This window comes from Mauremys mutica, chromosome 16 (assembly GCF_020497125.1).
Source record: "Mauremys mutica isolate MM-2020 ecotype Southern chromosome 16, ASM2049712v1, whole genome shotgun sequence".
NCBI lineage: Eukaryota > Metazoa > Chordata > Testudines > Geoemydidae > Mauremys > Mauremys mutica.
In genome coordinates, this window is record NC_059087.1 from 21,889,321 (window position 1) to 21,903,989 (window position 14,669).

The 14,669-nt window shown below is 43.4% G+C and overlaps 1 protein-coding gene across 11 annotated transcripts in view; it reads right to left on the minus strand.

Annotated features, from left to right (window-relative positions):
• Nucleotides 1–499: 499 nt before the first annotated feature.
• DEPDC5 (DEP domain containing 5, GATOR1 subcomplex subunit) overlaps nucleotides 500–14,669 on the minus strand; it is a 63,611-nt gene continuing 49,441 nt past the window's right edge. For 10 of the 11 annotated variants that reach the window (XM_044989901.1, XM_044989896.1, XM_044989899.1 and 7 more), the window contains 9 exons: nucleotides 14,088–14,165; nucleotides 13,537–13,669; nucleotides 12,316–12,424; nucleotides 11,633–11,860; nucleotides 7,093–7,262; nucleotides 4,073–4,244; nucleotides 2,643–2,703; nucleotides 1,726–1,808; nucleotides 500–1,299 (listed from right to left, as the gene is read on the minus strand). In XM_044989901.1, the coding sequence (XP_044845836.1) occupies nucleotides 1,004–1,299; nucleotides 1,726–1,808; nucleotides 2,643–2,703; nucleotides 4,073–4,244; nucleotides 7,093–7,262; nucleotides 11,633–11,860; nucleotides 12,316–12,424; nucleotides 13,537–13,669; nucleotides 14,088–14,165 (1,330 nt within the window). In that variant the 3' untranslated portion in view covers nucleotides 500–1,003. The remainder of the gene's footprint in view (nucleotides 1,300–1,725; nucleotides 1,809–2,642; nucleotides 2,704–4,072; nucleotides 4,245–7,092; nucleotides 7,263–11,632; nucleotides 11,861–12,315; nucleotides 12,425–13,536; nucleotides 13,670–14,087; nucleotides 14,166–14,669) is intronic. The other variant, XM_044989897.1, reaches the window with a different exon arrangement.

Here is a 14,669-nt window from a genome sequence, read left to right on the forward strand (position 1 = left end):
AACAATGAGTCTTGGATACAGAAACTTTTTTGTGATAAAGACACATTTTTGTTGAAACAATGTTTATGATCTTTCTCTCCTGTCTGTTCACAATCTTCCTCATTCCTGTAATCAGCTGCATCTTATGTTTAGCTGTCACTGATTTCGCCCTAGACTTGGATCCTTGCCTACAGCAACTGATTCCTTGCTCCTGCAGCATGACACACATCTCTGGGTCCAGAGCCCAGAACAGCAAGTCCTGAAATCTTAAAGGGCAGAGACCCACTTCAACTGAAATGTAAAGTAACTGTGACCTTTTCATGATCATTAAAGCTTCATGCTTGCTATAGGAAAGAACTTCCTTCTGGCAAGGCTCCATCTTCTGCATACTCCTTTATTGACCTATAGAGCCCTGCAAATCCACGGATCGTGGATTGGATGAGGATACACATTTTGTATCTGCACAGGGCTCTATTTACTCACTGCCTGAACTATGGCAAAACAACATTACACGTTTGATTTTCTGCATTTTTTTATTTAATATATTAAAACATATAAACACTTACCATGACTGTATATTACAGTGTATCTTACATATGCACACAAACATACACGCCAGAGATGTGAGGCATGATTTTGCCTGACATGTCACAGGCTTACAACATCTGGTCATTTCCAAAGATCACAGAAATGTATGGTGACCTCTTCCCTGTAACAAACCCCGGGTCTCAAAGTCTTGCCTTCACTCAGTTTAGCTGAGTTCTGGCAAGTAGGGGATGCAACTATTTGAAGCATGGCTCTGTTCAGGTGATCAGTATTGGTGGGATAGGAGTGGCCCTGGGATATAGTCTCTTCTCCCAAAAGCCTACTCAGATTCTATTGATTATCAATAGGAATACTGCTCAGATTAGGCTGGGTTCCAAGGTAAATTCACCCTAAGAATGGTCTTATCTGGTTGTTCTCTGCATCTTCTTCCTCGTCACACTCCCAAGCTTTTAATTTTCAATCCGGCAGATGCACTATCTCATGGTGCACTGGCATGCATCTTATCCAGACAGGCAGTCCAGAACAGAACGAGCCGGCCATCCTTGTTCCAGCAGAACTCTGTGAAGTCTTTCAGCAACCGATCTGCAAACTTCTCATCCCCTGTGGCACTGGACCTCCATGTTTTGGTCAGCATGGTATTGTAGGCCCAGTTGTAACCAATGCGCTCTTCACAAAACATGTTCTGATTGGTTGAGCTGGTGGAGTTGCGCCGCCGTCGTTGCTGCCCACAGGAAAATTTCCGCTTGGAGTAAGGCAGCTGCAGAGAAACCGTCCCTGTAGGAAATGGACAGGAGTTTAATCTGTGGTCAAGTCTAGGTCCTACCATTGTCAGCTGACCCAAATGGTTTCTAAAGGAAAACTAGACTGAGTTTCATTTATTGTCTCCGGTAGCAGGTAAAGATGCACTTAGCATTACCTCACTGCTACCTGCAAGGGTAACGAGGCTCAGAGATTCCTTAAAGCAGGTACTCAACCTGCTGCTTTTTACTAATGGCAAAAGTAATAATGCTTTATACTTATTGTAGGAGATAACTGGTCTCTCCACTGCTTTCTGTTTATGACCCTTTGTCCCAGTTGCTACAGCTATTTGCCAGCTGATCAGTGCTACTGAAGGAGAACATTGGAACTAGGAGTGCAAGAATGGCTCTCCCTTGCCTATAATCCCCCCATGCCTCTCATTGCCTACCAAGCATTGCTTACCTGTGACATGGATGTACTGGGGTTTGTTCTCAGATGGGAAGTTGAATGCAGAGGCAGAGTATTTATCTTGCACAAATCCAAATCTGGGGAAACAAACACTAGAAAGAATGAGGCTATTCCTGTTGGGACTCCTACAATCCATGGGATGAGAAAGGGGGAGAAGGGGGTCGGGGGGTTATTTCCCCAACACATATGCACATCCTTCTCATGCCCCAAAGGGAAGGAGGCAAAGAGGGGAGGAAGGGATCCCCAGATTCTCCAATCCTGTTTTTTCCTGAGCATGGGGGTGGGGTTGGTCTCCTAGCTAATGTATGAAGCAATGGAACCGATAACCCAATATGGGATGTTATCTGGCAGTCTGTTAAAAGGGCCCGCTGTGTGTGCGTGCGCATGTACACACACACAAAATTAGGAGAAAGCTACAGAAAGGCTTCCGGTATGGTGCATCAAGTTATAGGAATTGTTTGGTTAGGCTGGACAGTCCTGTCAGATGACTAGTACTGCTTTGGGAACACACAGTCCTCTCTGGGCTGAAGAAAACACCATTTTGAAGCAAGAAAAGGTCCATTCCAAGAGCCAGCTTCTCTATGATAGAAAGAGAGCCTGAGTTAAGCACTGTGAAACCAACTGCCAGCCAGGGACCACACTGAAGGCTTTGTGAAGATCCATAACAGGATGTTACACAGCCAGCCAAAGGCAGGAATGATCGGCACTGGGAAGCTTACTTGTGCCTTCCAATGACCTCCTCCACCCTTACTGGCCTGTCTCACTAAGCAGCGTTCAAAAGAACACCTTCAATTCCTCCTCAAATTGTTCCCAGCCTCTCACTACAGGTGTCAGATCCCAGTTACCTGCTTATCATCAGTCACTTAACCCAAAGATGGATTTAACTCTCATCTACCCTGCTCCGCACATACCTGTGTGCAATTGCCTCCTGGAGCAGATGCATGCGATCCCAGTAAGTTTCAGGTTCAAAGCCTGAAACAAGAGAACCAGACAAAGGCCAGCTGAAACCATTTAATCTTTACCAACCCATAAGAGGCTTTCCCGGGCCAACTCCATTGTGCGCTTCCCCCTATTCCTTTAAACCACCTCCTTTGGTCCTATTTTATCTGTCAGCCCTTGCCCTGAACTCCCCGCATCCAATTAAGAGGGTTTTTTAAAAACACCAACAGTTGATTCATAAACCAACCCTGGATTTGGCTTTCGTGACCCTGGAAGGAACATACATAAAACAGTAAATACATAGGATTTGAGGGGGGCAGTTTCACGGTTTGTTGCTCTTGTGATACTATCGAAATATTGTCCCATGTTTCCACTTTGCCCACCTTTGGGCATCAAGATCATCTTCGTTTTGGCAATGGGAAAGGCCTGGGGTTAAGACCAACTAGCCCTCCATGAGGGGTCCCTAACCCCAAATCATGAATACATTTTTATTTAGTGAGGATCAGAAAAAAGATAAAAATGAGCGTGACCACCCATTTGAGCACCACAGCATTAAAAATAGCCTATTTAAAGCCAGTGAGGCTACACCTGTACCACAACACGTACAGAAATTCATTGTTCTTTCTGCATTTACAGTCAGACTCCAGGAAGAGTGTTACCAGGGGTGAGAACAATTTAATCAACAAAATGACTTTTTAAAATTTATAAACCGTGTTCCTTTTCAGATCATCCCTCTGCACCAGCTGTAGGATGGATCTCTCTGTGCTGGGACCCATGAAGCTCTAACCTCTGGACAAGGCTCACAGTTGAGGCTTATCACAATAGCGTCACTAGGGAGGGAGAGGTCATGCTGAAGAAAAAAAGGATTGCCGTTCCTAGCACTTAATCTCATGAGCAAACCTTCCTACCCAGAATGTAACCATGGCAACAAAAAGAGGATGCCAACCATGGAAGCCAATGTAATCTCAGAGAGGAGGGAACGAACAAACAAATGCAAGATACAACTGCAGACTGACTAGTGGGAAGGATGGGAGCTGCCGGCAGAATGGGCTTTTATAATTTTGACAAAATGACAGCAGGGTAACTACCTGATATGGTTCTATAGGAGCATTCAGCGTCATGGCAACAGAGGAGAATGAAGGACATGGAACTCTCCCTGATGATGGGCACCTCTCACTACCAACATGATGCTGTGGTGTGTGCCAACTGCCCTGAAGTACAGCTTCCCTCCTCATCTTTCCCCCTTCATGCTGAATGAGCTGTATCCTTAACAGTAGATGGGGGAGAATGTAATGGCAGGCATCTTATCCAGCCAGTGAACATACCGTAGGAGTGATTCACATCCCAGGGAGAGTTCTCCCTGCAAGAAGGTACCCAAAGCTGTCTGGGGAATATTTCTTACCATCAAACAGATGCTCACTGCCCTCCTTCAGCAAGCAGCTAACATTGAGTGGGATGAACAACTGTGCTCGAAGTGGGTCTCCATATAGGTAACTGGGCAATGCAAATGGACCCTCCAGGACTGGAACCAACAAGAAACCACAGGATGTAGCTTTCCGATGCCAACCCTGAACCTGTGAAGGGATTCAAATAATGAATCACATCATGTATAGCTGCATGGAAAGGAGTACTTATGTGCATAAGAGCAATTTGTCTCACCAAAAACAAATCAGACATGCTCAATTACCAAGGGGCTTTGCCTGCTTTGCATACTGAGCATCCAATCATCTTCATAAGCAAAGCAGCACAGATAAAAACAATACAATTTTGAAATCTTGTAAGGCATGCCACATAAATCAAAATGATCAATTAGATCAGGCCGGTGCAGAGAAGCTAACTGAATTCTTTGTATCAGTCTTCACTGCAGAGGATGTGAGGTAGATTCCCCAACCTGAGCCATTCTTTTTAGGTGACAAATCTGAGGAACTGTCCCAGACTGAGATGTCATTAGAGGAGGTTTTGGAACCAACTGTTTAATTAAACAGTAATAAGTCACCAGGACCAGATGGTCTTCACCCAAGAGTTCTGAAGGAACTCAAATGTGAAATTGCAGAACTACGAAGTGTGGTATGTGACCTATCATTTAAATTAGCTTCTGTACCAGATGACTGAAGATTTCTAATGTGACACCAATTTTTTTAAACGGCTCCAGAGGTGATCCTGGTAATTATAGGCAGGTAAGCCTAACTTCAGTACCAGGCAAATTGATTGAAACTACAGTAAAGAACAGAATTATCAGACACATAGATGACCATGATTTGCTGGGAAAGAGTCAACAAGGCTTTTGTAAAGGGAAAACACGCCTCACCAATCTATTAGAATTCTTTTAAGGGGTCAACAAACAGGTGGTCAAGGGTGGCCCAGTGGATATAGTGTACTTGAATTTTCAGAAAGCCTTTGACAAGGTTTCTCACCACAGGCTCTTAGGAAACTAATTAATCATGGGAGAAGAGGAAAGGTCTTCTCATGGCTCAGTAACTGGTTAAAGATAGCAAAAAATGGTATGAATATATGGTCAGTTTTCAGAATGAAGATAGGTAAATAGTGGTGTCCCCCAGGGATCTGTACTGGGACTAGTGCTGTTCAACATATTCCTAAATGGTTTGGAAAAAGCAGTAAACAGTGAGGTGGAAAAATGTGCAGATGATACAAAACTACTCAAGATAGTTACATCCAAAGTAGACTGTGAAGAGTTACAAAGGGATCTCAGAAAACAGGGTGACTGGGAAACAAACTGGCAGATGAAATTCAGTGTTGATAAATGCAAAGTCATGCACATTGGAAAACATAATCCCAACTATACATACAAAATGATGCACTCTAAATTAGCTGTTACCACTCAAGAAAGATCTTGGAATCATTGTACATAGTTCTCTGAAAACATGCACTCAATGTACAGCATCAGAATATTAGGAACCATTAGGAAAGAGAGAGATTATAAGACAGAAAATATCATAATGCCATTATATAAATACACAGTACGCCCACACGTTGAATACTGTGTGCACTTCTGGTCACCCCATCTCAAAAAAAGATTTATTAGAATTGGAAAAAGTACAGAGAAGGGCAACAAAAATGATTAAGGATATGAAACAGCTTCCATATGAGAAATTAAAAAAAGACTGGGACTTTTCAGCTTGGAAAAGAAGTCGGTCGGGGGGAGGGGGTGGAGAATATAATAGAGGTATATAAAATCATGAATGGTTTGGAGAAAATGAATAAGGAAGTATTATTTACTCCTTTACACAACGAGAACCATAGGTCACCCAATGAAATTAATAGGCAGCAGGTTTAAAACAAACAAACAAAAACTTCTTCACAAAACACACAGACAACCTGTGGAACTCATTGCCAGGGGATGTTGTAAAAGCCAAAAGTATAACTGGGTTCAAAAAAGAATTAGATAAGTTCATGGAGGATAGGTCAATCAATGGCTATTAGCCAGGATGGTCACGGATACAACCCCATGCTCTGGATGTCCCTAGCCTATGGGTGCCAGAAGCTGGGAGTGGACAACAGGGGATGGCTCACTCGATGATTGCCTGTTCTGTTCATTCCCTCTGAAGCACCTGGCATTGGCCACTGTTGGAAGACAGGATACTGGGCTAGATGGTCCACTGGCCTGACCCATTATAGCTATTCTTATGAATGCACTTAAAATGGGATATTTCTAAGGAAACTGATTTAGCCTGATTACAGTGAATGGCCAAGGACTGCTTAACTGGAACAAAATTTCCATTTGAAAGAGGATCTAGGTGACCAGTGCCGAGGGGTTGAATGGGCAGTAAAAGGTCTGGGATTTCAAGCCAGTCTCTTGATACAGAAGTTGCCAAATAACAAAAAGAAACAAAGTTAAAGTAAACAGCAAATGTAGAGAATAGTTTTTCTTGTATTTTTATCCTTGGTGTTGTCAGTGGGTTTTTAAAAAGCCTCTTTGCTGAACTGGGACAACAGGCTGCCTACCCAAGGGGCTCCATTAAATCGTTTTCACTGCTTTTCATTTTAAAATTCAAGGCACAGTGGGTTAAACCGTGCTAGCTCTCTGCACAGGGTCAAAGCCTACACACAGTGGCTCAAGCAGGACTTAAAATGATACCTTGGCCTCATGCTGGCCCTCTGCACAGGGTGAATTTAACCCATTAGAAGTAAGAGAATGCTACAGCTAGGATAGAGTGACTAAACACTGATTTATAGCAATGATAAGAGACACTCAAACTCAGCAACACACATGCATAGCAGTGGCAACAATCAGCAAAATTGTCCTTCAAAAAAGATACAAACTTCACTCCACAGCATCTGTCCTAGCACTTTTCACTGGCTTCCCACTAATTGCCTTGCTGAATTTCCCTGCGGACTCAGGTAAGGACAAACATTTAATCAGCCTGGCAAGTTTGAGAGCATCCAGGACACAAGGACCCTTACCATCTCAAAGAGAACAGCTGCTGTTACTGCCATCCAATGCAATTTGATCTCGAAGGCAGCATTCAGCGAGAAATTGCCATGGTAGTAACAACTGCACCATTCCAGGCGGTCAGTGCGGTTATTCACATCCACATCCAGTGTCACTGTCCGCTGCTCGGGTACTGTGGCAGCTATGCAGATATGGAGTCAAGAGTTTTTTAAAAAGATTTATCCAGGAGGGAGAAGGGGAGAGAAAGAAAATTAAAATGAGACATTAGTTTTAGGCATGGGTTGCTTCATCCGCCTGCCTTGCATTTTAGGGACAACAAAAATAGTCCAAGAATCTTGCTAGCCTAAATCACAAGAATGAAAAGGAGAAGAGAATTCCACCCACACCAGGGAACTTTGCTGCCCCAATTCCTTTCCTCCAGAAAATATTACTCTAAACAGTCCAGTGACATCTAAACTGGGGTAGATAGGGACTCTCTCCTCTAGGAAGTGAATCAGTCCCTGAACCTACTAATTAGAAGTGGAGCTGTTCTATAATTTAGTAGTATTCCAGTGTGGAACAGAGGGTGCTATGGAGGGCTAACCGTGTAACATTTGCCTCTGAGGCATTCCAATTTGATGATAATGTTCTTTACATATCTCCATATAAATCACAACACTGCACATTTTTACATCAGAGAAGGAGTATTCCAGAGTCCTACAAAAGTGGTCTGCATTAATGCAATGTTAAGGCGGCACATTAACATTTTTAAAAAGGCAAAAAACCAAAAAGGTTCCTACAGCATCATCATCTTTAGCTTATTGCATTTAGGTAACATTCTTTTCCTTTTTTAAATTAGTATTTTTGTAGTGCCTAGGGGCCCCCTCCAAGATCAGGGCCACATTGTGCGAGGCCATATAGTACAGTCACATAGTAAAAGAAGGTCCCTGCCCCCTAGAGCTTGCACTCTAAATTAGTGAGGGCTTGTCTACACTTACAACTAACTCGGCATTGCTGCGATCGATGCAGTGGTGTCGATTTAGCGGGTCTAGTGAAGACCCTCTAAGTCAATGGGAGACAGCTTTCCTGTCCACGAAGAGCAAGGTAAGTCAGCGGGAGAGTGTCTCCCGTCGACACAGTGCAGTGTAGACACCTCTGTAAGTCAACCTAAGTTACATCAACTTCAGTTACGTAACTGAAGTAGCGTAACTTAGGTCGACTTACAGCTTTAGTGCAGACCAGCCCTAACACACAAAGGGTGGGAAGGGAAACAGAGGCACAGGAAGGGGGAGGGACTTGCCCAAAGTCACACAGCAAGTGAGCAGCAAAGCCAGGAATAGAACCGAGGTCTTCTGACTACCAGTCCAGGGCCCTACCCCTTAAACTAGGCTGCCATTTCTTGTTTTTCTTATTACATGACTTAGTTTAATATGTTTCTATGCTGTTCAATATTGGACATAAAACACCAACGATATGCACTATGGCTGTGTTAATATTGCTGCAACATTTCCCAAACTGCATATTTGAACTGTCTTTCATTAACTGTTTGGTATTTTTAAAGCAGAGAAAAGGAATTGCTCATATTTTGTAATCTTAGCATTTAAAAGTTCCCAATTAAGTTTTGAAATTCACCCCCAAGATGGAGGGAATTGGGGCAGGGGCAGAGTTCCCACCTTTGCTTCTGTTCTAATTTGTCTGGAGACCATTTTCTGGGAGGCTGGTTAACAGTGCAACATCCTATTGTTTATGCTGCAATTACTTTAGCTTGGCAACGGAAAAAGAGATAGAAATAAATAACGATAATAAATGCCAGAGATGTCATCTTGGAGAGCACCATGCAGATGCTCTTTTGTAAATAAGTCTCATCACTTCCTGGCAACGATTTATCTCCTCCAACTCCCATCTAGGCCAGGTATTGTCAGACATACCAAATGTCTTATTCTTTTATTTTTCTTGCTGCTTTTTACTCAGATATCACTGAAGATGCACTGTTGTGGGTGGCTTGGGGGCTCATCTTAAGTTACAATATCAGCTTTTCAGGAGCCATGCAATGTAACGTAAATGATGAACCACCACAGAAACCCAGTTTGGGATGTTTGAGGGCAGCATCCCAATAGGACGTAAAGCAGAAGCAGCTCAATCAGTAAGGAAGGCAGGTGCTGTCTGCCAGCGCAGCTGCCAGACACAATAATACACCAGCCAATTTGTATAAATTAGCACACGCTGAAGAATGAACTCCCTGCTCCACTGCTAAATGGTTCCGCCTCCAAGTTACTGGTAACACAGGACTCTCCATCAAGACTGCAAACTGTCTTGTTCTACCTTACCTGGTGCCTCTATTCACAGACTAAACAACTGGAGGCAAATCCCCATAGGAGCACTCCTAACAATCCCAAAACTTCAAAACTATGACTGGATTAGCATCTTAAGTGTCTCTAAATTTAGGAGACTCAAATGGGTTCTTAGAAAATGGTCCTAATTTGACGTTATAATAGAAGACCTCTGACTTTCCATACACTTGGCTGATTTTAAGAGAACTCACCTGCTTCCCAACTGTGTCTTGTACCAGTATTAACTAATGAGTTATAGTGCACATTGGAGAGGAGCAGACAGGTTATTCTTCAACCACAGATTAACTATGTATATGGTTATAATTACTAGTGCAGCATGCATTGCTATAAATCAAAAGGGACAAGATTACGTATATCACAGATCAGATTTTCATTGGGAAGGGAAAGGGGATAATCATCAGGCAAGTGACAGGGAAGTTGGCAAGGATAAGGATTTTACGGGTACACAGAGCTTGTTCCAGAGCTCCCAACACTTGCATGCTGTTTCATATCACAGGCTGACATTTAGGGAAGGTGGAGGAGGGGAAGAAATCAAATGCAGCCAAAGCCAAGAGAGGAACAAATGAAGTCACGTGGACCGGCTGCCATTGGGGTTAGTAAAGCTTCCTGCCTCAGATGTACTGGTAATGTTTTTGGAGTGTTTAGATGAGAAACAGCACTGAAGTGGCACACAAACTTGTTTCCTTCTGAGAACAGGAAACACCACATTGTTTACTGTAGGAAAATCCAACCATCCTTTAGAACAAACCATAATGGACAACAGCAGCAGTATGGAAGCGCTTTTCATCCCAGGACAGCAAAACTGATTACGGATCATTATCCCCATTTTATGATGGGGAAACTGAGGAACAGAGAAGTGAAGTGGTTTACCAAAGCTGCACGGTGAGTCAGACATAGTTTCAAGAGCAGAACCTAGGCCTCCTGAGCCTCAGTCCTCTGAACCACACACTATCTGGACACCAGCTTGGGCTCAAGTTCACCTGGCTCATTAATTATGCCAATAAGGTTTTGTACTGGCCAAAATGATAGCTTTAGTGTGTAGTAGGTAAAGAGCCTCCTGCTCACATGGTAGCTTAAGATAATAGAATTGTTAGCTTATTGTTCTAGGCCCCTCCCCTCATTTTTCTATTTCTTATGCTGTTCCTCTTCGAACAAAGCTTTCAAAAATATAGACAGATTACCATAGCTTCAGATTTAGAAGATACAGTTACTATACAAGGAGAAGGGTGATGTCACTTCTCTTCAGAAGAGTCAAACATATACTAGAAGAGCATTGGGGATTCTCTCTTTCTAATTTAGATGGGACTTTATAAGATGCATCCTATAAATCTGAAGTTATGGCAATGACTTTTCTAGCATGTTTTACAGGGAACATATAGCATATGGCAGGAGCAAGTGACTCAAGCTGGCCTGGAAATGCAACAAGATGACAAAGCACACATATTAGGACATATAACTAGTGAGTTTCACTGGCTGTTAGTGGTAGAAAAGGCACCATGTGGTCTCCGTGGCACTCCAGTGAGAAGTGCTTTACAATGGAAGGAGATTTCAAGATTGGATAAGGATACTCACTCCCATTGCATGCCCTGATGTTCCAGATTCAAAACCCCAGTTCATTCACACTGCTGGTATCTTTTGTAATTGTGGCCCCAGGTGTCTGACCTGGAGTTCTTCCCCATTACACAGGGTTTCAGCCTAGACTGATGCCACCACAGTCTCCAAGTGTCACAGTACACAGGACTCTCCTACACTCCACTCTCCACAGGAAGAGTATCACCGGGCTCTTGCCACCGGCAAACACTTGTTGAGCAAGTGTTAGACTTTAGACTTAGTTAAGTGAAGTTTTGGTGCTCTGTTGTTCTTACATGTCATTTTCATGTGCACAGCAGGGATTGAATTCCATCATGTGGTTCTGAAGAGTCACACCAGCTACCCATGAAGATGGGAGATGAGTATTAGCTCTTCCTCAAACTCTAGAGGAAGGTGGGAATATTTTACTTTTTTGCTTTTAGATAACAGAGAGTACAGTTTGTTCCTCTCAGCCAGTGAAACGCATTCCAGAGACATGACAATGAGACCACCTGCATGACAAATGTACGGCCAGCATGAGATCTGCAGCCTGTTACTGGTCCACGTGAGATCATACCCTTGGTTGGCTGCTATTCCCCTTCAAAACTACTCCCTTGTACTTCACCAGATGTCATCTGTGTTCCGCATCTACCTAATAGTGCGGCTGCCTGGCTCCGTCCTCCGAAACTGCGGCTAAAGGAACTGTGCCTACTTGCATAAGAGGCTGGGCGGCTGGGAAGCCAGGGCAGGAGGAATGCTGGGATTTCTGAGTGCAAGAGCTCTTCTGCCACAAATGCCACCTCAAACCATTTCCTCTGGAAAGTGGAGAAATCGTCCATTGCTGCTGTGTGCCACATGGTGGGTGGCTGCTGCATACCCACTGGATAAAGGCAATGGGAAAGAGTCATCAGGCAAGAACAAGGACCCCTTAACACACAAGGTTACCATTACACTTCCTGAGTTTCTAGAGCCTAGGTTCAAAGGGAGCTGGAGATCTCACATTTGTCCTCCGATTCCCATCCTATGAGTTGACAGTTCAAGGAAATGTGGTGATCTTTTCTAAAGGGTATGTGGTGAGGAGGGTGGGGAGAGTTGAATTGTCCATCTGTCATTAAATTACCCTTTATTTTTTGGTGTTAAATTCACAAAGGCTAGGGCATCTTTGGATCCCTATACACTATCCCCCATCCTCCAAACATTTATTTAAGAGTGCTCCCCTTTCAAATCTCTTATCAGGATACACTTCTGCTGCAACACCTACAACAACTCAACAAAATTCAAGGTCTACACTGAGGGGCAATAGGGGAAAGCTCAGTAGTTATATAAAAGTCTGACCTCGGTCTGGCTCCTTATCAACGACAATCTTGTAGAAGTAAAACCCATAAATGAAGGTGCGCAAGGCCTCTCCAGATGCGTGAACAATCAGCTGCTCATCCAGCATTTTCTAAAGAAAAAACAAATGAAAAGCAGCTTTCAGTGGTGAATTGGGGCTTTGGGGTGGGAGACATTAGGAAAGTGAGTCTTTCCTTTGGAGACATTAAAGGTTCAAGCGCCCCACCTGTAAAGATGAGAACGGCAGCAGTGCTTCCCTAGACATGCCGAAAACACAGCAGGCTAGTAGGGAACAGGGTCAGAAGTCCTCATCTTCCAGATAAATTGTATTTTGTCCCTTCGAAGTTCCCTACTAACTAGTCTCTTTCCAATCTGCCTACTACCTCCAGCGTTTGCCCTCTTACTTATGTTCCTTTGTCTTACATATGGGTTTTCAGGGAGCTGCAAGTAGCCATCACGTGGCTTCAGGGCTCAGAAAGGTTCTAGGATTCTCTGTGCTAACTGGTGTGGAGTCTCAGTAGAAGTGAATTCTAGAGCACTTCTGAGCCTCAAAACACAAACCCTGATGTGGTTCAACAGAGAAGAGAAAAACCTACCATATGAAAAAAAAGAAAGAGAGAGAGAGAGAGTGAGAGTGTGTGTGTACGTACTTATTTAAGTATCCTTGAACAGAACAGTTTTATACTCACTGTTCTCGTGACAGCTCCTGTACCCACAGCAGTTAGAAGAAAATACAACCACACTGCAATGACTTACACTCCTAGCTAAAATTAGGGCTTTTGGTAATCACCAGTCAGTGTGAGATTGTATGTAAAACTGCCACCATCACACCAACAGGGACAAAAATGCAACACCTATTGCACATCATCATGCTGCTCTGTGATAGGACATCTAAAATCAAACCATTGAAGAAAATATTTTTTTCCAGCCAGTATCTGACTTACAAAACAAACATTGTTGCATATTTATTGTGATCTCCATCTCAAGCGAACACTTATTGGGGGAAGGAGAGGTATAAAAACCTGGTGAAAGTGGTCACATTTCCCTATACATACATATTAGTGGAGACACTCTTGAAAAATGTATTAGTAAGAGGATTTTAAATATGAGAGAGAGAGAGAGAGAGAGAGAGACACACACACACATACACAGACAGACAGAGACTTTCCCCAGTGAATGGGACATTTCTGGCTCATCCACCTGCCCTCTTGTCAATTCTCTCACCTGCATGATGTCAATGGCCATAGCCTGGGTCTGCACCCCTTCCAGGTTGTTCACCAGCCAGTGGACTACCTCAGCACTGATGAAACAATACGGAGAGAGGCCCTTCTGTTCAGAGAGAAGCTGGATCCCTGTACTGAATCCCAACAAGTTAAGCATGTAATTAACATGAACTGAAGTCACACAGAAACACAGAAAAATTACTACTGCAGAATGAGAATTCTGAAGTTCTCTGTAGTTTGTGTACCGTTAGTCTCTGAGACTGCAGAAGTTTGTATTTTGCAATGGAGAAAGCTCCTAAATTACTCCCTCTACAGTGATTCCTGCTTAGGCACACCTGGGACTGCAGCACCTGAACTCTGTGCAGCCACATCTGTACCTTAATTTGTACAGTGACTCCTGCTGGGAGAGGCTAGAACTGAATAATACAAAGATTGCTAAAGAAAAGCTATTCCACCATAGACCATGAAACTCTTCCATTGGGTGCCCACCCATCAAATCCTGCTTCAAAGCCTCACAGTGAGATTTTAGGCATGTTTTGACTCAAAACTTACGTGGGGTGCTTCATGGCTTCAAGAATCTCGATCAGAGTGGAGGAAGAAGTCAGGGAGCTTGCAGAAGACTGCTGAGAGCTGGAAAGTAAATAAAATTGTGTTTAACAGTCCTGTAGCTGCCAGTCTAGTTTGGCAGATGTTTAGGAGAGCTGCTGTTTCTTCTCTTCACAGCAATAATTGTTCCATGTTTTATCTTCGGTTGTTGGTGCATGTGCCAGTAATTTGCAAAAGGGAGGAGAGTCTACGCATGTAGCTCTCGCCTCAGGAAACCTCCTTAGTGAAGCACAGAGCAAAGGGGAGGAATTAGTTACCTTTAAGGAATAAACAGAGATGACTAAAGAACAGGTGAAAGCTGTAAGCACATTTTTGCACTGGATTTACTCATGCTATACAAACCCAATTGAACGCACTGTAGTTCAGAAGCAATTCAAAACACGCCATTTTAAAGATACTAACATGGGAAACAGCTGCTACTGTAGTTTATTTTTAATACCACTTCCCCCATCGTGTTTCACCACCAGATTGGAACTCTTGGATTCCAACAACCCACTTGATCCAACTATGCACTGGAGGGACCCCTTT